The sequence below is a fragment of the Leptodactylus fuscus genome, chromosome 7 (genome assembly GCF_031893055.1).
Source record: "Leptodactylus fuscus isolate aLepFus1 chromosome 7, aLepFus1.hap2, whole genome shotgun sequence".
Taxonomy (NCBI): domain Eukaryota; kingdom Metazoa; phylum Chordata; class Amphibia; order Anura; family Leptodactylidae; genus Leptodactylus; species Leptodactylus fuscus.
Window position 1 is genome coordinate 109974486 of NC_134271.1, and position 21986 is coordinate 109996471.

At 42.5% G+C, this 21986-nt stretch overlaps 1 protein-coding gene across 1 annotated transcript; it reads left to right on the forward strand.

Annotated features, from left to right (window-relative positions):
* The first annotated feature begins 7909 nt into the window (after positions 1-7909).
* On the forward strand, positions 7910-21547 carry TBPL2 (TATA-box binding protein like 2). The gene is made up of 7 exons (XM_075280842.1): positions 7910-7960; positions 11622-12016; positions 15056-15143; positions 15225-15316; positions 18575-18742; positions 20801-20895; positions 21468-21547. Exons 1-7 carry the CDS (start codon positions 7910-7912, stop codon positions 21545-21547), a joined length of 969 nt encoding a protein of 322 aa, XP_075136943.1.
* Positions 21548-21986: the final 439 nt, after the last annotated feature.

The following is a 21986-nucleotide window of genomic DNA, read 5'->3' on the forward strand; positions in this document are numbered from 1 at the left end:
GTTGATTTTTCCCTGAACCTATGTGGATATTAGTAATGTGCATTAGCACTGCATGGGTAAACTGTATTTATTGTAATTAATTTTAAGTTATCAAATTAAACCCAAAAATGGTTAGCCTGTTATCTAATTTTTTTTTTTTTCAAGTATTGGTAATTTACTATATAACAGTAATAACAATGACAAACATTTGTCATGCACTGTTCTCACATAGGGACTCAAAGCACAAGTAGTGTTGTGGAGGAGGCGAGTTAGTGGCTGCCATACAGACGCTCATCACCAACATCCACAAGAGTGAGTTGTTTTACAGGAAGCAAATTTACCTATCAGTATGTGGGAAAAAATCTAAGTACCTGGAAGAAACACATGAAAACATGAGAAGAACTTGCTGGGTAAGTCTGTTATTGGGAAGAATGGGAAAGAAGGCTAAAGTATGATGAGAATTAAATGAAAATACAAGATGAAGACAAGCTCCTGCAGCTGGCTTGATAGCCCTTTCCATTAAGTGGCCCGTCAATATTTTGGAAATAGGTGGCAGGCATTGTCTCAGAATGGCCTCCCAGTGATGCTGATGCAGTTTGGGCTCAACTTGAAGGTTTTACAGTGGAGCGATCTCTCTGTACTTAGATGGGTAAACTGTATTTATGTGGATGAGTCAAGGAAAGTCAATAAATTAGAAAACAACCGTATTTTTCCTCTGTATACTAGTTTAGTTTATTTCACACTTGGCTTGCCAGCGGTTACTGTATTAGGTGGGATATTTGTATATAGCAATGTAAAATGACAATGTATTGTAATTAGGATTTTTTTTAACTTAATTATTGATGCAATAATGGGCTGTACAGTGGCTCCGTGGTTGGCCCCATTGCCTTGCAGTGCTGGTATCCTCAGTGTAATTTGTATGTTCTTTCTGGATTTTTATGTTTTTCCTTGGGGAAATCCAATTTCCTCCTACACTTCAAAAATGTACCAACAGGTTAAATCAGGATTTGCAACAGTACGAAGATAAACTGATTACTGCGATGCGATGTGGTCATGTTTATAGAATAAATACAAAAGCTTGTGTGATTCCTAGGAGATGTGAACTATATGCCGTACCTGTTCAGCTGGAAGGTTCAATTTGATCAGTCAACTTTACGGTATTCCTGTGTATCCACTCTATGGGGCACAGTTATTAGGAGTGGCATACACCAGTCTTAATAAACAGTAGACAGGCACAGGGAACCAGAGATTTATGAAGAGGATGGGGTACACCCAAAAAGTGGACCACCCTGAACCCCTCCTCACTGCACTGCCCACATTTGCAGAAAGGACCTTGTGCCAAGCATGTATCTTTTGACATAAAGAGAATGATAAATTCCGCCCTATATGTCTGGTTATGTGCAGCATCAAGAAACCACGTCCCCACCTAAAAGTATGTTCACACAGTGGAAAGTGATGAGGAATACCTCTGCATTTTCCGCCGCCAGCATTTTTACCGCGGTCCAGCCACGATGGGATGCAGTGCAACAGTGCAAGAGGTCTGTATTTTCACTGATTCTCAGTTTTATTGGCTAATTTGGCAAGCATCGCTCTCCCCACTCGCAGGCCCTACTAGTCATGGCATTTTTAGTGGTGAAGCATTGCATCGAAATATCATATTAAGTGTATTGTAAATTAAACTTAGAAGGTGAGCCCTAATGGGACAGGCACTGACATAAGTGATGACAAACTCTGTACAGCTCGGCAGAATATGTTGGTGCTATATAGGTGAACGAAGTGAATAACTAATATTTGGTAAACATGTCATCAATGTTTGGACCTTGATTGTGATTGGCTCACAATGTAATTGCTACTGTAATTGTAAGTTGGTAGAATTTGTAATGTGATTGTGTTTGAGCTCTCTGTACTGAAAGGGGTTCAGGAATTTTGTAATATATGGCCTATCATTAGAAGACTATTGATGGAGCTATTAAACTATCTGAAGTCACATGGTTCTAGAGAACAACCCTCTATAAGATGGATCTTCCAAACTATTGCCACCTCTGCTCAGCCCTTATTCGCACTTTCTTAATCTCCCATAACACCAGATAATCAAAATGATAACTACTATCCATTCTATTTGTTTTTCCAATTTTTTGGAATCCAACCTGTACATGAACCATATCATGGCATGCTTGCAGGCCTTTTCTCTCCGCATTTTTCACGCAGTATGGGAGACGGAATTTCCAAACAGAAACCAAGCACTGTTGTGAATCCAGCCTTAGCAGTTTGACAAATATAAGTGCTTCCTTTATATTTTGCATTCATTTTGAAGCCACTCCTGGTTTTGGCACAAAAAAGAGGCAGCAAATTCTGCATTTTCCAGTTTATGTACCCCAATAATACTAATTAGAAAAAAATATGTACTGGCTGCCTGTAATCACCACTAGAGGGAGCTGACTGCATACTGTAATACATTGAATTTTGAACATATCTTTTAAGTTATGGTCACATTGCAAAAATGCAGATCAAAAGATCGTTCTGTATTTATGCCATTGCCGGAAGATCGGGCCTTGAATTTCTGCCTCATTTTCCTCTATGTTGTGAGCCAGCGTTTTGATTCTGATGCATTTTTTTTGTGTGAATTAACTATGTTGGACTATATATAGGCGACTGGCCATAGGAATAACACACAGATTGTAATATTAAGTCGCTGCAGAGGATTTGTGTGACTGAACCCCGGTAAAGCTGATTCATAGTGTCATGGATTCAGCAATGTCAGCATGTTGCTTCTTGTGTAACTACAAACAGGATTTTTTGGTACATTTTACAACTTCTCCTGGAAGATCTACCAGTTCTAACCCGCATATCACCCTGCCAAATATTTCATATAGTAAGTTTATAGCAGTGTCCATATTAGTATGAACATTGCAGAATACAACCAATGTGCCCACAGTATTTAACCCTATTTCGCTGGAAAAATATCATTCATACAGTTTAATCCTGCTGCACTGAGCGAAGTATGAATAAGTGGACTAGTTCCAATGAAAGCTTCACCCTGGGGCAGATTCATGTCAACCTACACAAAGGCATGTTCTCTTCCTTGGTATTTATTGCAGTGTGCAGGCATTTAAAGGGCTTGTCTTGTTTAGAAAACCCATTTTACAAACACTATGAGGGCATTCTGAGGTTTTCTTTTGGAAGGGGGGGTCTCATGTATTGTCTTGTTAACTCTGAAGGACCAGAATGTCCATTACATTATAAAGACAGACCAATGATTACAATGGGAACCTGAAATGCTTGATTTCATGTTGGAAGGAAAGGGTTTGGACCTCTTTATGTATTATTTGAGCAGATGCCTAGCAAATACAGCTTTCGATCCATTAAGCCACACCCCCATTTTAACCTAGCGTTTGCCAAACACATGCCCCACCAGTCCATGATAGGACCATAGGAAAAGGGACATGTGATGAGATGCCTCAATCAGCTTCCTGCATTGCAATATACAGGGAGAATGTATTAAAGCATGCCAGTTTCTTGATGTAAATGTGGCATATTTATGAACACACAAACATTTCACCGATTTGTCATTCTTCTGCTGCACACACTACTCCACTCTTATTTTTAGCTAAAGAATAAATGCAGGTGTCATCTAGGGCCAAAGCCAGATTTTTTGGGCCCACCTGGAGAGATGATGCTGTGGGCCCCCTCTATCATGTACGTGTCTACTTTTGGTTGCATGTTATTTTTGTTGGATCATAAAATACAGACCCTAAAGACAAGTGATTGACTCACAATGGGGTTATCTTTGCTGGATCATTGGTGCCTATTATAGACCATGGTGGACAAGACAGACTCTGAGAAGGCTTTACATTCACTTGAGAACTTCTTGTCAGCCTTTAGCCACATTCCTTCATGTTGCTTTCGCTATCTATTTATACTTCTTCAGCGATTCCTGTTATTACGTTCTGTCAGATAAATATTCTTAGAATTTCACATGCCAAATCCTTGAGTTTACACACATAGACAGACTATACCTGCAGGAGATCCTTGGTGGTAATGGTAACCACCTCACTTTCCGTTCCCCTCGTGTTCTGTGTCCTCTTCGCAGTCACGCTGCACCTTTCCACTTCCCCCGTTCCTTCTCCCTCAGCAGAATGTCTGACCAAATGTTCTACCTAAGGTGTTTTCTTTTTTCTGATATGATCCTGTGTTTTGACCCTGGCCTTTCATATGACCTCATCTTCCCTGTTTACTATTCTCTGCCTGATATCTGTGTCTGACCTTGGCTTGCTCCTGACCTCTACTTCTGAGCCTCCTGCTGCCTTGCTCTCCTGCCTGAATATGGCTATGCATGAACTCTGCCTGTCCTGACCTTTTGTCTGTACCCTGACTACTGTCCGGTACATATATTTTCCCACAATATGTATTTTTGCTTGAATCCCGACCACTTTGCAGGGACTGTAAAATGCCACAATGCTTTCTGCAGCATTTACACCATGTAGTGCCCCAGCCTTAGGGCCCCTTCACACGGCGTAAGCGTGCCGCTCATTTAGACACGTGTCCGAGCGCGGTGCTTCAAAACAGAGCCCATTGATTTCAATGGGAAGCACGCATATATGCCGATATACACGCGCTTCCTATTGAAATCAATGGGCTCTGTTTTGAAGCGTGTATACGTGTCTAAATGAGCGGCGCGCTTACGCCGTGTGAAGGGGCCCATAGTCACAGATCTAAACTGCTTTAGATAAGACAAAGAAGGATTAAGTAGTATATAGAATGAGTGAGAAAGAATGGTTGTTGGGGGGGGGGATCAACTGTAAAGCACCTATTTTCTGCTGTGGAGTTCTCATAGGGACTGCTTACTGTACAGTAGACAAAGCAAGATACTAAATAAATAGATATAAAATATGTTTTATAAAAGATAAGATAAAACTAAAAATAAGGATAAAACTAAGATCAAATAAAAACGTATTATGTACTAGTGATCTTAAGTATCTAAATAATCTAAAATGCTATTTTTGGAATAGTGCCCTTTAAAAGTGAGGTTCCAGATGATAAAAGATATTGCACGCTGCATTGAATGTCTGATTTATTGTATTAAAGTGAGAGTGAATCAGCAATGTCCTGATATTATATGTGTTGTGTAGCTGGAAGATATGATTCAGCGGTCGCGTAAGCAGCCAGATTTCACACACGCACACTGGCCTTCTGAAAATAGAAGAGGCATCACCGGCTACAAACCAGGACAAACTGCTGAGCAAAATGTACAATGAGCCAGAAATAACAGAACTATTATGTCCAGCATCAGGGGTGTAGCTACAAGCTACAGAGGGTACAAAGGTATTAGTTGTACCATGACCCTTGTGCCTGAGGTCCCTCTCCCCTATACATAGAGAGTAGTATTATAAATGGCACAAGTGGGAACTTGTTATAGATTTTGCTTTGGGGCTCCGCGGTGTCGCTAGTTATGTCTAGTGCCTCAAATATCTAACAATTAACTGATTCGGACTCCAACAGTGCAGTTTGAGGACACACTTGTTAAGCTCTTTTACTGGGGTACTATCACTAATGGATGCACACTGAATTTCATTATTACTATAGGGGGCACTGTTACTAATACCAGCAAGCTAGGAAGCACTATTACTATAGGGGAACTCTTGTTAATGTGGACCCACTGGGGTGCATTATGGCTACCGACTGCTCTATGGGGGGCACTATTACTAATGTGGCCAAACTTATTTTCATATTCCTTTCCCAGAATTCCTAGTAAAACATACATGGTCTGTAGGACTCTACACGCCACAAGGTGGCCTGCAAAGGCAATCTCCCTAAGGTCCCATGCACACAACCAAGTCTGCTGTCCGAGGTGGCTTCCAATGCGTTGTTCCATTCTGAATATTATAGAGCAGGTCCTATTCTGCTCCATGACATCAGAACGGAATGGACTAGAATTCTCCAATGAAATCAATAAAGATGGAAGGTCCCCCTTTGGCCTGCACATTCAGTCATGTGCACGAGGCCTTAGGAGACAGAGTACCCCTTCTGAACAACTTACATGTAGTAAATATTCTGCAAATGCCTTGTTAGACATAGGACACATGGCATACAATAGTCACATATAGCATGCATGACCATTGCTCCATTCAAACAGGGAACACCAGACCCCCCATGATACCACCTTTATCATGTGGTTTGGACATAAATATTGCTCAGAACTGAACCCTTTTAAAATCATAACAAGAAAATCTTTGGCTAACAGTTATATGCAAGTTCTACCAATTCCCAGTGTCTCTAGCTTTCCAGGTAAGCAGCAGGTTCGCTAAGATGTACTATGAATCTGTGTATGTACTATATGTCTAACAGGGTGGTAATAAAATGGCAGAGCACACTGACAAGACCACAACTGCTGCCACATCCTCCCCCCATTGTGAATGCTCCTTGTAAACTGAAGGCTATGCTGCCACCTGCTGGAGGCATACAGTATTTACATAGGCCACACATTCAATGTTTTTGCTGTGGGTTTTACCCCTGTGGCAGAGGAGACTGCAAAGGCTAAAAACCACACTGATTCCATAATAGGAAATTGAACTGCTGCAAGTTCAAAACCCGCTTATTGTGCACATTGCACTGATTTTTTTTTATCAATGTGTGGATGAGATTTGTATAAAGTCCATCCATTACGCTGATACGGTATATTGCAGCAGGTTAACTGACTGTAACTATATCACATTTAGGACCATCCAAAAAAATTGACGTGTGTGGTTTGTTTGGGTCTGTAACTACCACATATGAAACGGATTAAGGTTAAGGCTGAATTTACATGAATATGGACCAAAAAACGGCTAGCCAGCATCCAGTCGTGCACTCCGCTCCGGATTAGGCCCAAATGAATAGGCCTGGTCGGGAGGGAGTGTCTTTCCGCGGCAAGAAAGAGCAGCTCGCTTCTTTTTCCCGCGAGTGGCAAAAAAATGCTAGCAGAAAAAAGAAGTGAACGGCTCCCATTGAAGTCAATGGGAGGTGTTTTTTGGAGCCGGATTCTGCGTGAAAATCTAGACCAAAAAACCCTGTGTGAACTCCCTAAGGTTCCATTCACACATAGTTTCTTGGCGCTGATTTTGACACTGAATCCGCCTCAGAATCCATGTGGAAAAAAAGCCGGAGGAAATGGCTCCTAGAAAAAAGAACTGACCGGCTTCCATTGATTTCAATGGGAGCCGTCTTTTTGGTCAGGATTTTCAGGCACATACGGCCTCAAAATCCTGACCAAAAAACCCTGTGTGAACTTATCCTAAACTAACATGTGCACAATATTTAAAAAGGAAGTGCGCCGACATCATAACTCTGCATAGTTTTGTGTGTGTTTTATGCTTGTACAATTATGGTCTGTAGTGTGCACTGTTTTTAATGTGATTCTCCGAGTAGAGTGATTTTGCGCCTATTTATGCGCCTTTTTTTTTTTTTTTTTTTTTTAAAAAGCGCAAATAATAAATCCGGTGAACACATATGCCTACTTTTCTCACCAAAATCACAAAGTGGCGGATAGGGAATTCTCACGTAGAAAAAAAGCTCAAACACGTCATAAATGTGGCATAAAAGAGCGCAAGAAAGGCACAGCTAATGCCAAAATCATTGTATGTGATATATCAGACACCAGACCAGAGCCCTATATAGGTGATTCAGTCTGTAGTCCGTTCCAGAGCCTCACACCTGATGAATCACCTGGACTCGGGCTGAAGCACATTACTGGCCTTGTATTTTTAAGGGGGACAGCTGAGTACATGTGGTACAGAGCAAGTGCTCCCTAGGTGTGTCTTGCAAGAAATTTCCCTTGTTTGCTCCTGTTGTATTGGTACAAGTCCCTACCCATGGAGCTGAGAGGCAAAGTGGTGAATCTTGGGAGTTTTACTCAATCTGAGAGGTGTCTGGCTGGTTTCAGAACACTTGCAAAATGGATGGAGAATCTTCATTGGAAAGATACTTGGACCAATGTGAGGCTGAGGTATGTATTGTAAAGTGTGGAATAAACTGAAGCTTTCTGTTTTAGACTAGGACTCCATAGGGGTAGTTTTACACACAGATCTTTGAAACCATTTGTTTAGCCAAAAGTGGGGTCAGCAGAAAGGAGATGTACAAGACCTTCTGTTCTATCCCCTATTCCTATGCAATCCATGTTTTCCAGAGTGTTTGAAAAGCATTGGCCTATATTTTCTTATCTTGTAATAAACTGAGTAAGGCTACGGCCACTTGTTGACTTTGGCTGTGACCAAAGATTGCTGTGTTGCCCTGTGACACCTTCACTCATATTCATGAATGGAGGCGCATTGTGAACCTTGCTTGACTATTTTGTGATAATTGCAAACTCCATTTACTATCATGAGTGAAGCAGATGCAGGATAACACTGATCTTTAGCCAGGCGACAGTCATGACCAAAGTTGCTGTGTTGACCTAGTCTTAGTATAGATGAGCAGTCACATGTTGTGTCACTCTTATCATGGTGGTGTATGCTGTGTGAGATAGTAGATGCATCAAGCTGGATATTTTTATTCCCCCCCCCCCCCCCCCATAGCTGGCCCCTGTTGCTGTTCTTAAGACTATTACTTTGGGCCAGTATTCTGCATCACTAGTTTATGATCCAAAACCAAGAGTGAAACCTGAATATGGATGAGATACAAGTTTTCCATTGTAATCTTTATGCTCCTAACCTGATTTTGGCTTGCAAAAATGCTGACCAGAATAACACAGTCTGAATGAGGCCTAAGGCTCCATTTACATGTCCACAGTTTTGATTTGTGTTATCCCATATTATGGCCCCGTAATAACTAACAGCATATGGATTCAGTGCTGTCTATGGTTCTGTTACTGAACAATACAGTTTGCTTCCTGTCCTCCAGTGCTTTGATAAGTTAGACCAAAATGACAGTATGGGCCCTACAGGAAAAAAAAAAAAAAAATTGCCTAGCCCCTTTCCCTTCAGTGCACTGTGGTCTCTGCTGCTTGGAAGCCAGGACATAATGTAGTGTGGTGTTTCATCACCCATATCCACCTCAAGCTGCCAGCAGGAGAGACAGGGCCTGGATGTTGAAACTGGGAGCTTTATAATTGTACACCTGGCCATTTGTGGACACTGATGAGGTTGAAGCTGGGAAACCTCTCCTAATGCCCACAAGCACCTGAAGTTTGGGACACTTCCACTGAATTTGGGTTGGTTGGGAAGTATGTGAAAGGGCAAGTGTGCACACAACTCTCAGGTGACTATCAAATACAACAGGGGTTAATGGCAGTTTCTCAGCTATGGCAGTAGTTTAAGGGTAAGTTCATACGGGTTTTTTTGCTCAGGGTTTTGAGGCCGTATCCTGACCAAAAAGATTTCAATGGGAGCAGCTCAGGTGTTTTTTCTGGGAGCCGGAACAAGAAGTCAGATTCTTGTTCTTCAGGCCGTTTCGCCTCGCAATTCGTCCTGAAGACACACCCTCCTCTGTACTAGGCCCATTCTTGAGCCTAATCCGGAGCGGAGTGCGCGGCTGGATGCCGGTGCAGTGCACTGGCTTTCAGTCGCGGCTACCCGGCTTTTGGTCCGGAGCCTGAGGCGGCCTCAGATTCTTGATCAAAATACTCCGTTTGAACTTTCCCAAACGAAAAAAGAAGCGACATGTCCATTCTTCAGGCGGATTCCGCCTCAGGAAATCAATACAAGTCAACTGGAGGCGGAAAATGGTGTGTTTTTGCAACAAAAAAAAAACCGCCAGGCGGATTCTACGCCTCCCATTGACTTGGCTTTTTTTTTTTTTTTTTTTTTTTTTTTCATTTCCAGGCAGAAACGCCTGAAAAAAACGCTTCATGAATCTTCCTGAAGCGGATTTTTCCTGACCACAAAAACTGTGTGAACTCAACCTAACAGTTTCTTCGTAGAATGTAACTGCGAACTTCCAATGGTGTGGAAGTTGCAAGCTCGCAGCATCACACAGCAGCTTTTCTGCTTGCACTCAGTGCAAGTCTGTGAACCAAGGTCAGGGCTCTATGGCTGCAAAGAGAGATCAACACTAACATATAAAATGTCCTACTGTGCGGGCAACACGGTGGCTCAGTGGTCAGGACTTGCAGAGCTGGAGTCCTGGGTTCAAATCCCTTGAATTCAGCGCACATCGGCTTTCCACATTCTGTGCTGGTATCATTGCCCTTCACTGTCAGAAGGGAGTTTCTGACAGTCTGTCAGGAATGCTCTTCCTCACAGTAGCATCTATTGCGCTGTACTGTGAATGGGGGTGTTCCTTACACATATGTTAATCCAATCTTAGACTATGCTCATTGGAAATTATTTATTAACTGTCTCTTATCTGAAATTTTCGCAGTTTGTGTTTTTTTTTTTTTTTTTTTTTTTTTTTTTAAATAAAGGTGCAAGTCCTAAATCCAGTGAGAAACGAAACTTCACTTTATCCATGCCCTCTTTGCTTAAAGGCAAAAGTGGCTAGGTAAGAAAAACCTCTGGGAAAAATAGGCAAAAATGCTTCATAAACAAAGTGCAGCCAGCAAACAAGCCTCTCAAAAAGCATAACTTATGCCAAAAAGAGGAGCAGGTTACCTGAATTATGTGCCCCAATGGGTCTGTGAAAGCCAGATGGGCCACATGCAGGTGGAGTTTATGTAGTCACAAGTCATTACTGGTAAATGCTCTGAAATGGTAACACTGCCATCATGTGGATGACAAAAATGACCTGTCTTCTTATAGGCAGACTGTATTAAAAAAAAAAAAAAAGTCAATGTGTGAATAAGGTCGAATACAGTATTGATGGAAGCCAACTCTGCCTGCCTGTGTATGGCATCTTTGAAAAAGGATGGTTTAGAGAAATGTGGGTATATCGTCTATAGATTGTAAGCCCTCGCGGGCAGGGCCCTCTACCCCACTGTGCCAGTCGATCACTGTTAGTATTATATCTACCTGTATATTCTGTGTATTATATGTAACCCCCAAATGTAAAGCACCATGGAATTAATGGTGCTATATACGGTATATATATAAATAATATGGTTAACTTTTAGGAATCTGTGAAGACTTGGGCCAGGTTCACATCTACGATCGGAGAGTCTGCTTGGGGGCCCTCCCGAATGGAAACCCATACACATTAAAAAGCGGTTGACTAAGAAACCACATGGACCCCATTATAGTCTGTGTTGTTTCTTAGGGCTAGTTCACACATAGTCTTTTGGTCCAGATTTTGAATTTAATGGGAGCCGGTCATCTCGTTTTTCCATGAGCGGTATTTTACCACTTGCAGGGAAAAAAGAAGCGACCTGCCCTATCTTGATGCGGATTCCGCCGCAGCGTCAAGACAATCCCTCCAGACTAGGCCCGTTCATTTGGGCCTAATCTGGAGCGGAAAGCCGCGATTGTCAGAAGTCACAGCTAGCCATGGCAGGCGCATCTTGGTCTGGATTCTGAGGCGGCTGCCCGCATCAAAATCTGGACCAAGAAACTGTGTGAACTAATCCTTAGCTAACAGCTTTTTAATACGTATAGGCTTACCTTTGAGGGGTCCCCGAACAAAATACCGAACGTAGATGTGAACCGTGCCTTAGTTCTATGAAACTGCTTTTTGACATTCCCATACACCTTCCTGTGGCCCAGTCTGACACTGATAATGATTTGATCCCTTTCATTTAGAATGATCTTGGCTCTACACCCCACATGTTCACGTCTATGATGCCATATGATGATTTGAATATACAGCCACTCCCAAACACATCATATGGATCTGCTTTGGATCATTCCAAAGACCTCTCGACGGACTTCTCCTCCGTAGACCTTAGCTTTCTGCCTGATGATCTGAATCCTGATAATGACGAAAAGAATGGACTTCAAGAACAGCAGTACTCGCAACTGCAGGATAGTGGGATTTGTATGGACTCTTCTGGCTTGTCACAGCCGTTTACCCCATCTGAGAACAGAGATGCCTCACATGAGGCATCTAATCCCTGCACTATGCCGATTACCCCCATGACCCCGATGACTCCCATGACTCCGGTTTCTGAGGCCTCTGGGATTGTTCCTCAGTTACAGTAAGTAATTTGCATGAATGTTGTTAAACTGAGTGGGGTGGATTAGATAGATTCCTTCCAAATTCTAATCTATTTAGTGAATACTTTGTTCTATATGGATGAAACCTGGAAACTTTGGGGTCTCTCAACTAGTTTGTGCCCACCTGACATTATTTGTCACTTGACCTCTTGCATCAGTCTTGTCCTATTGAACAATCCTCTGTGGGTTACCCTGGCCTTTCTTATTGCATACTGTGCATCCTTTTTTGTTGTCTTTTGGTTATGTAATAGCTTTTTGGATATGGAGAATAGCTTATGACCAGGTCCGGCTCCAGGTTTTTATGGGCCCTTGGGCGACAGAGCCTCAGTGGGTGCCCTTGTGGAGGAGTCGGGACACTGCGGGCGGACGAAGCGAGTGACGTCACGCAGGAGTGCGGCGTCACCTACACCATACCTCCCAACTTTTGAAGAGTAGAAAGAGGGACAAAATGTGCGGCGCGTGCCATGGCAAATTTAGCTCCACCCACTTTAATGTTGACTCCACCCATTCTCATTCACTTTTCATGTGCTCCCACACGGTATAATACTCCTAACAGTCACCCCCCCCCCCATCTCTCCCCCAGTTTCATATACAACCTTCCTCTGCCCCCAGTTTCATGTCCCCCCCCCCCCCCCCCCCTCCATCTCTGTCCCCAGTTTCATGCAGTTCTCCCACCCCTTCATCTGCCCCAGTGTCATGCCGGCCCTCCTCACCTCCTTTGCCCCCAGTTTCATGGGCCCCCTTCATTATGTTCCACCTTAATGTTTAACACAACACAAAACAAACACTCACCTTCAATGCTCTCCGCTCTCTCACTCCACTCACATAGTTGTAGGCCCGATGTGACGTCATCACATCGTGCCTACAAATGCAGAAGCCCGACCGCAGAGTTAAAGCAGGAGCTGAGCTGTGACAGCTCCTGCTTTAATCGCCTGTGTATTCAGCTCATCGGCATCCGACGGACACCTATGAGCTGAGATCAGGACAGGAAAGTGCTGGGGCGGGCAAGTGCCGGGGGGCCCCAGAGGCTCTGTGGGCCCCAGCACTTGCCAGACTATGCCATGTGCTGACGCCGGCCCTGCTCATGACTCTTTTGAAGAATGAGGGAAGGGATTGGAGAACTCATTCTGCTTATTTGCAGTGGCTAAAATCAGGTCATGTGAATTGAAGTCTGATACTGGGCAACCCTTTAAAGGGATTATACAGCTTCCAAATTATCTGCAAACACATCCACAGCAGGGCTAAATACTCGTTGTTTCCTTGTGTGCTTTTCATTGCCGGTCCTTATATCTGTTATTTACACATACCTGTTAACTTTCATGGAATGTGTGGCACGCCATGGCAATTTCAGCCCCACACACTTCTACTTTGACACCACCCATTTCTCTTGTCCCCCTGTACAATATAATGCCCCTACAGTCAATGCCGCTGGCCCTGCGTGCACGCTCATAGACCAGTCTCGCCTTCACAATGCGAATACAGACCCGGCATCCGCCTCTCTATTACAGCGGATGCCAGGTCTGTATTCGCATTGTGAGGGCTAGACTGGTCTCACCATCTGGATGCCATACAGAGTACAGCATTCGGGCAATCAACGCTGGTTCTGCCAGAGGAGGCAGAGTTTAAGATCGGTCCACAGCAGTCTCCATTCTGGTCCGATCTCAGATGTAGCAGCGTTGAGTGTGTGCTGAACCCTGCTACATATGAGAAAACAGAAACAGAATAGCTATGAATAAGGGACCTCATCCTTGTTCCCGTAAGCTTTTCTGTTTTTTTTTACGTGCCTGAATCCATGTCTGTACTATGTTTTTAAATTTTTGAAGTAAAAATTATATTTTATATATAATTGGGCATGCTGGAGTAATATATATATATATATATATATATATATATATATATATATATATATATATATATATATATATATTATTTATTTATTCTATTGCCAACCCCGTGAAACAGTCTGGGGGTTTCTCCGTGCAGCCCATTTGCTCATACAATAGATCCAGCAATACATATACAGGTCATTCCATGGTGGTCAGAGCTGCATATATTCTGCTTTATACAAACATATGAGATGTAGCAGAACTGGCTATGACTGGAGTATAAGACATATTGTAACAGCAGAATAGTGACTGCAGCTCTGGATGTGACTGGAGTATATATGCAGTCACTATTCTGCTGTACACTATGTCTTATACTCCAGTCACCTCTAGAGTCACAGCCAATTCAGCACACGGTCAGCTCTGCTGCATCTGAAGATGTAGCAGAGCTCCACGTGCACTCAACACTGCTACATCTGAGATTGGATCAGAATGGAGACTGCTGTGGACCGATCTTAGACTCCGCCTCCTCACAGACAAGCCTCCAGCAGAACCAGCGTTGATTGGTAGAATGCTGTATTCTGTATGTTGGCCAATCCACGCTAGTCAATGCATTCCTATGGGAAAAAGTCGCAAGCTGACAGGGATCCCGACGTAATACAGGTACTTGGGCATGTTAGATTCCCCCAGACATGCTATCCCAGTTGCATTCCAGAGTGTTGACGACATTTCCTGGGGTGTCATAGTGGACTTGGTGACCCTCCTGAGTCGAATTTTGGTTTCCCCTGAAACGAGTATTTTTGCCAATAGAGTATAATGGGGTTCGATATTCGTTCAAATAGTCGAATATTGAGTGGCTATTTGAAATGAGCGAATAGTAAAATATTCGATATTCATCTCTGTTTACATGTAGTGAATAAAATAATTTCCCATGACTCATCACTCTGTGTACCGTACCCCTCTTCTCCATTCTGCCATGCAATCTATCGCAGATAATAATTCGCTCCCACTTCTGGGGTCACATGATGCTGTGATGTTTCATTCAATCTCACTAAGGCCGTATGATCTATTATTTCTATCAAATATAACAATCTCCAGTGACAGTGGGTGGACAGAGCCTTATTAAATTACAATGTCCTTGCCTCACCTTTACAAACTTCTGTATAAACTTTTTTTTTTTTCTTCTTATGCACCCAGAAATATTGTATCTACTGTGAACTTGGCCTGTAAACTTGATCTGAAGAAGATTGCCCTGCATGCTAGAAATGCAGAATACAACCCAAAGGTAAGATGTGGTACAAACAGATTGCATAACTTCTTATGAACTAAACCTTCAGTTCTTGGGCATTTTTGTTTTTGATTCCAGAGGTTTGCTGCGGTGATCATGAGAATTCGTGAACCCAGGACAACTGCACTGATATTCAGCTCTGGCAAAATGGTCTGCACTGGAGCAAAGAGGTATGGCCCCTTCCCCAATCTAGGGGCATAGCTAGTGGGCACTGGAGCCTCAGGGGAGGGGGGTTGAAAGAAGACTGCAAGAAGAAATCTTGCATGTGGTAAAAAATAAAACCATATACCATAAAGTTAGCTAGCTGTTTCAATTTTTTTTTTTTTTTTACATAAATCTGAAACTCATTTAACCCTTTCACTGCCAATCACGTAGCTCTACGTCCTCCCAGGGTGTCACTTGCATAGCCGAGGACGTAGAGGTACGTGCTTAACTTCTGATGCCCATACCTCAGGATTCGTTTGGCCTATGAAGATAATTTTAGATTCATTTTAAAGATGAGCATCTCATCTTTAAAATGACACCAAGATCTTCATGTTAACCCTTACTGTGCCAAAGCGATTCACTGTTGAAAAATGCTATTGGGGATTTAGATCTCATTGAAGATCTCAATTCCCGACAGCGTATTTAACAGCAATTCACTATAAATCTGTAAGGGCTATTATGAAGATCTTGGTGTCATTTTAAAGATGAGATTCTCATCTTTAAAATGAATCTAAAATTATCTTCATAGGCCAAACGAGTCCTGAGATACAGGACTTTAAATTGTCCCCCCCCCCCCCCCTCCTCCTGTCTCGGGAAGTATTAGTGAAACAGGAAGGGGAGAAGGACTTGTAGCAGCTTGCATGGAGACACAGAGATAGAGAAGCTTGTTCTCTAATCTTTGTGGACAACCTCTGTGACACTAGGAGGGGGGAGGAGGGATTAAGTCCCTATTTCCCCCCCCCCCTCCTGTCAATCAGATGGCATACTGATTTGCTGTCTGACTGGGGTATTCTTATGTTATACCTCCTGAACACAACCAGGAAGGTTATTGGCGCTGTGACCCAGACATTTACCATTGTCCAGGTCGCAGCGCCAAAAAAAGTCGCACCAAACACATACAAAGTCATGAATAAAGTTTACATTTCACCCAATCCCTGTCCATATCTGAGCTTTCTAGAGTAAAATACGCCTCAAGTGATATCCGTTACATGCTAAAATAATAGTAAAAACTATTATCACTAGAGATGAACGTATAGTTTGCTAAAATTTTTATAGGGGGATGGAAAATAATAATTTTATGTAAAGTCCTATTTAATTTGCATGCACAAAATGGAATGGCGCATTTCTGTGATTTTTGGCGATTCTTTAACACCCGCCCCTGTAAATATATACATGTGTGGTATGTATGAACTCCTCACCTATTGCAGTTTTTTGGAAAGTACATTATGTTTGCAGAAAGGGATTGCCTGAGCTGCACTTTAGTGGCAAATTTAAATTTTTGTGCAATCTTTGCTTGCAATCTCTGTTTGCTGCAACATTGCATGGAGGTGGTTGTATATATAAACCATTAAATTGTGTTTTTATATACGGTATGCTCTGCAATTTCAAAAAAGTTAGATTTTGGTGTCACAGTTTGGTGGGTGCAGTATAGCTTTATAACATATTAGTGAACAACAGCAAAATCCTGCTTGTCTTCTGTATTAGGGTTTTTGGGAGTCCGAGCTCTTGTTGTAGGTGATGTTTGCGGTACATATAGTGTGTATATATACACATTATATACCCCTTAACTTATTATTTTAGATGTGTTTTGTATATGACTCTGAGATTGAACATGAGTTTTAGTGCATTTAAAAAAAAAAAAAAAAAAAAAAAAAAAAAAAAAGTTTTGTGTTTGTCACTAAGTTGCATGAAGGTGGATGTGGCTATTGATGACCCATTGAGATATATGTAATCTTCAGGTTGTCTACTTTCAAAAAAATATATAGGGTTTAGGGGTTCACTTGCTTTTCATGGTGTGTAATCCCTAGATTTTATAGGATGATACTTTTTTAGCATTTCCAGCTTCAAAGCAGATTTTTGTTCCTTCCAGTTCTAGCAATTTTCTGAAGACATGTGCATGTGGGTGCAGGCCATAGTGATATGTATGAACTCTGCACATGTTGAATTCTTATTTTTAGGAGGTTTGGTGCATATAATTTGTTTGGTTTCCACTTTTAACAGCTAATATAAATTTATTTGCATTTTTTCATAAAACATTCACTTTAAATCAAAATTGCATGAAGGTGCCTGTTCGTATACAGTACCAAGTTGCATTGAGCCAATACTGCAGGTGTCTACTTTAAGAAAATATATAGGCATGTGGGGGTTGGATACTTTTTTAATGTTGCAATTTAGCTTTGATTTATCCATCTCAAAACTGTGAAAATTGCTCTGTCTACTGGAGGTGCAAAATTTCCAGAGACCCTTGGCAGCGAAAAGGTTAAAGGGGGTTATTCAAATAAAAAAAATGATTTTCAAAAAGATCTGTGAGCGCTATTAAGTGCACCTAAATACATTTCAGCAGTGATTTCTGGGTTCTCTAAGAGCTCCTGGCATACTTTGAATTTGTTTACATGGTCATCTTCCGGTCGCCACAACTCCCATTATTCATTGGTCTGTGCTCAGAGCTGACCCCCCCCCCCCCCACACACACACACTTTTGTTTCCCTGCTAGCCTGCCCACTACACTATCATAAGTCATCTTTTGAGCCCCCCCCCCCCCCAGTTCTCATTCAATAACGTTCTCCTGTAATAAATATATCTACCTATGCATAGTATAATATGCTCAAAGATAGCCCCCGCACTGTATAATATGGATTGCACAGTTCATATTATACAGCACTACATGATGGAAGGATTCCCCGCCACCCACTTTATGGGGGTGCCGGATGGCACCTCCTATTTGACCCACTCCCAAGCCCCAATACAGTTGCTTTCTTTCAGGGCTGGGATGATGGTGATAGTCACCACATCCTCTTTGTGATACCAGCTGCCCACTGCATTGCATATATGTGGGCGGCTGGTACACACAATGAAGTGGTGGCATTCCAGAGCATATGTCCTGGGATTTGGATATCCACAGGGAAAATGAGTATAATGGGGCTTGAGGTAGGGGAGTGGAATTCCTTTCACTGACGTTCCAGGGTACAGATATCCGTTATACCGAGTCCCCAGAACATCAGCGGTGAGGCAAAAAAAATATGTAATATGTAGGTAAAAAAAAAACAAAACCCTACCCTACTTAGGTGCTTAGGCCAGTGTTCTATTCACTACTCTTTACACTGCCTGTCTGAGGTTTGAGCTTGCGAATTTATGTAGACCACACACAAATGTACATAAAGTTCATAAGATAAAGTAATTCAACTGTATCATGCAATTGTATTCTTGGTTATGTCCCTAAACAGTGAAGAGCAGTCCAGACTAGCAGCAAGGAAGTACGCCCGTGTAGTACAAAAGCTAGGCTTTCCTGCAAAATTTCTTGATTTCAAAATACAGAACATGGTGGGAAGCTGTGATGTAAGATTCCCAATCCGGCTTGAAGGTCTGGTCCTCACTCATCAGCAGTTCAGCAGGTAAGATCCTTGATCTGTACTGGCTATGGTCTTAAACTGAGATCTTTCACAATTGGTATTTTGCGTTCGTTTGGCAGTTTGTATCTTTCAGAGGACTGACTTTGTCAGTGAAAATGTAACACTCTGTGGACCACACCGCAGATCAAACGGATTTGGACAAATTACATCACTGACAATGAAAGGGTTAACTTTCCATAGTCTATATTGCAGCAGTCTGGCTTTCAGCACATGCAATGCAGATATTCTCCCTCACTCGTATGATTTCTAACTCTATCTGCCTGAAATTGATTAAATCTCACTAAACTTTGTTCGACTTCTCCTACTCCTTTTATTCTTGACCTCTATTGCAAGTTTGCTGCTATATATTACAAAAGAAATGGAGTAATTGCTTTAGCTCATGCAGTGATAAATAACCTATCCATTTCTTCACAATTGCTAAAATGTTACACTTCTCTTCTGCATATCATGACAGCCACTTTAGTTTGTCTGGCATAAATTGCTCCGTTTCTAATGAAACTGAAGGCAACTTAGACTATTCAGGTCAGACCCGGCTCTGAATAAAATTGTTGGGTACTAGAGATGGGCCGGGGGGGTCCATTTTGTAGTACAAAAAATAAGTTTCCCCTATTGAGGAGTCTCCTCTTAGGAAAATATCACTGTAGGCTTGGTGGTTGCAAGCACTAGAAATTTGGCTCAGGAATGCAGAATGCTAAAACAAGACTGGTTTCACCTTCTGAAGCTTACGTGGATGGACACTCCAGGAATCCTCTAGAAGAAAACCAGTAATCCCTGGGGCCATAGTAGCATACACATCAGGTTTTACTGGAGTGTGCAATAGAAACACGTTCCTAATGTTAATCATTTACTTTCTCATTGACACAAGTATGTCTATACAAGTGACCCCCCCCCCCCCCCATACTATTGTTTGCTTGCTCCAAACTGACTATCTTGACCTTTAGGGCTAGTTCACACGTGAGTATAAGGGGAGGTTTTTGACAGCGGATTTCGCGTCCAAAACCTCCCCTTATAATGGTGGTCTATGGAGACCGCCGGGCCTCTGTTCTCCGCTAGCGGCGAGCTGCTGCTAGCGGCGAAAAGAAAGGACATGTCCTTTCTTCAGGCGGAAGCCGCGCAGGCTCAGCCGCGCGGCTTCCGCCCCCGGCAGCTCCCTCCTATGTCGGCTCATTCATTTGAGCCGACAGCAGAGGGTTAAGCCGCGACAGCGATGGTCGCGGCGGGCGGGTTTTGACAAGAGAGAGACGTGGCTCGCCGCGTCTCTCTCTGTCAAAACCCGCGCGGGCAGTTCACGTGTGAACTAGCCCTTAAATGGATATACACTGCAAAATGACTAAAACTGTGAAAAAACTTGGTTTATGTATTACTTTAATACTGTAGAGCCCCAGTCTTGTTGAACCCTAAAGGTATATTCGCAAAGTGGAATATGAAGATGGGTGCCTCACATTCCACTTCATATTCCACCCCCTCACCTCGTTGTGATGGCATGCTAAAGTAGAGGAACGACATTCCGCTGCAGCTTTCCACCACCGCTCAGCTAAATCGGTAGGACATCTTGAGCCATGGTATCCATTGTGTTCTGAATATTCTGAATTAAAAAATTGCATAGTAGAAGTCCTATGTAGCCAAACCCTTACAGTGAAAGTCCACATGAAGCCCTTGAGTTAAATGATAAAATTCAAAGTGGTGGTCATTCACGTGAAGCACTTACTGCCACTGGGTATAAATCTCTTACCCCTATATGACCCCTTGTCTTATCCTTTACCTATGGGCAGTGCACTTCTCCTAGACTAGGTTCACATTACTGTCTTAATCTGTTATTTTGATTGATGGATAGAAAAATGAACCCTCCCCAGTCCCCACATCCACCTCTTTAGCTTATACTCTATCTAGGCTAGAGGTCATTGAAAAACTTTGGAGGTGGTAGCCGCATTCTTCATACAGGCAAGGGCCCATGGTAACCTTAACCAACCTCTGATAACCTTTGCTCTTTTGTGTTGGATCTTATCCTGACTATACTTCTTACATGGCTTTTTATTTTAGTTATGAACCTGAATTGTTTCCAGGCCTCATTTACAGAATGGTGAAACCAAGGATTGTGCTCCTTATATTTGTGTCTGGAAAGGTTGTGTTAACTGGTAAGATTCTAGATTTTTAATATCTGTATGTGATTGTTATATTTCACCTAATAGAAATATTACAGAAATCAGGCTCTGTTTACATAACACTTAAGGAGCGTTCACACTACCGTCGGTGTCCGCTGCTAATGTCGGTTCAAAATCTTGTGCGGACACTAGCATCAGACACTAGCTGTCGGATACCGACGGTAGTGTGAACACTTCCTTAAAATGTTTGCTACATATGACACTTTTGTTGTGGGCGACTCCGATGGCACGCAGGATAATGCTATGGGTGGTATTACGTGCCCACTTCTCGCCACAGGCCCCACAGCAATGGTGTTATCTAGCTCTATGATGAGTATGTTATACACACCATTGTGAACATATCCTTGTGGAGCTGCACTAAAGCTCATACCTCCTTCCTTGCACATGTTACTGCTAGGTTTGTGGGTCTATTCCAAACTCCTTGGCAGTGGGAAATTACTAAATTCCTAGTAAGTAATGCGGAGGTACAGCACCATAAAGCTAAATGCTTAGTAAGTAATCAGACATTGGTGTTCTTATTTTGTCTCGCTTTTTATTACTTGTAGGTGCCAAAGAGCGTTCAGAAATCTATGAGGCTTTTGAAAACATATATCCTATTTTGAAAGGTTTTAAGAAGACAACGTGAACTTCGTGTGTGTGTGGGAATGGGGGTGTGTGTGTATGTGAAAGCTTAATATTTATACGAAATTGTACTAAAATAAAGGTTTGTAACCACTCTGTTCATTTGGCTGTAAACCTATTACTCCTTCCCTACTGAAGCTGGGCCTGACTTGATTTTCATTGTTCCTAGAACTTTCTTGTTCTTGCACCACTGCTGGATGTGGTAGAGCTATAGGTTGTATGAAAAAACTGATCCTTAAGCCAGGTTCACACGGAGTATTGTGGCTTGTCATTTGGTATGTACACGCCGCGGGATCTTTTGCGGGCTGTATACACTCCCATTGTTGTCAATGGGAGCTGGTACCGTACACGCGGCGCTATTTTGCGGCCGTGATTTTGTGGCGGCCGCAAAATAGCGCCGCGTGTACAGTATCAGCTCCCATTGAAAACAATGGGAGCGTATA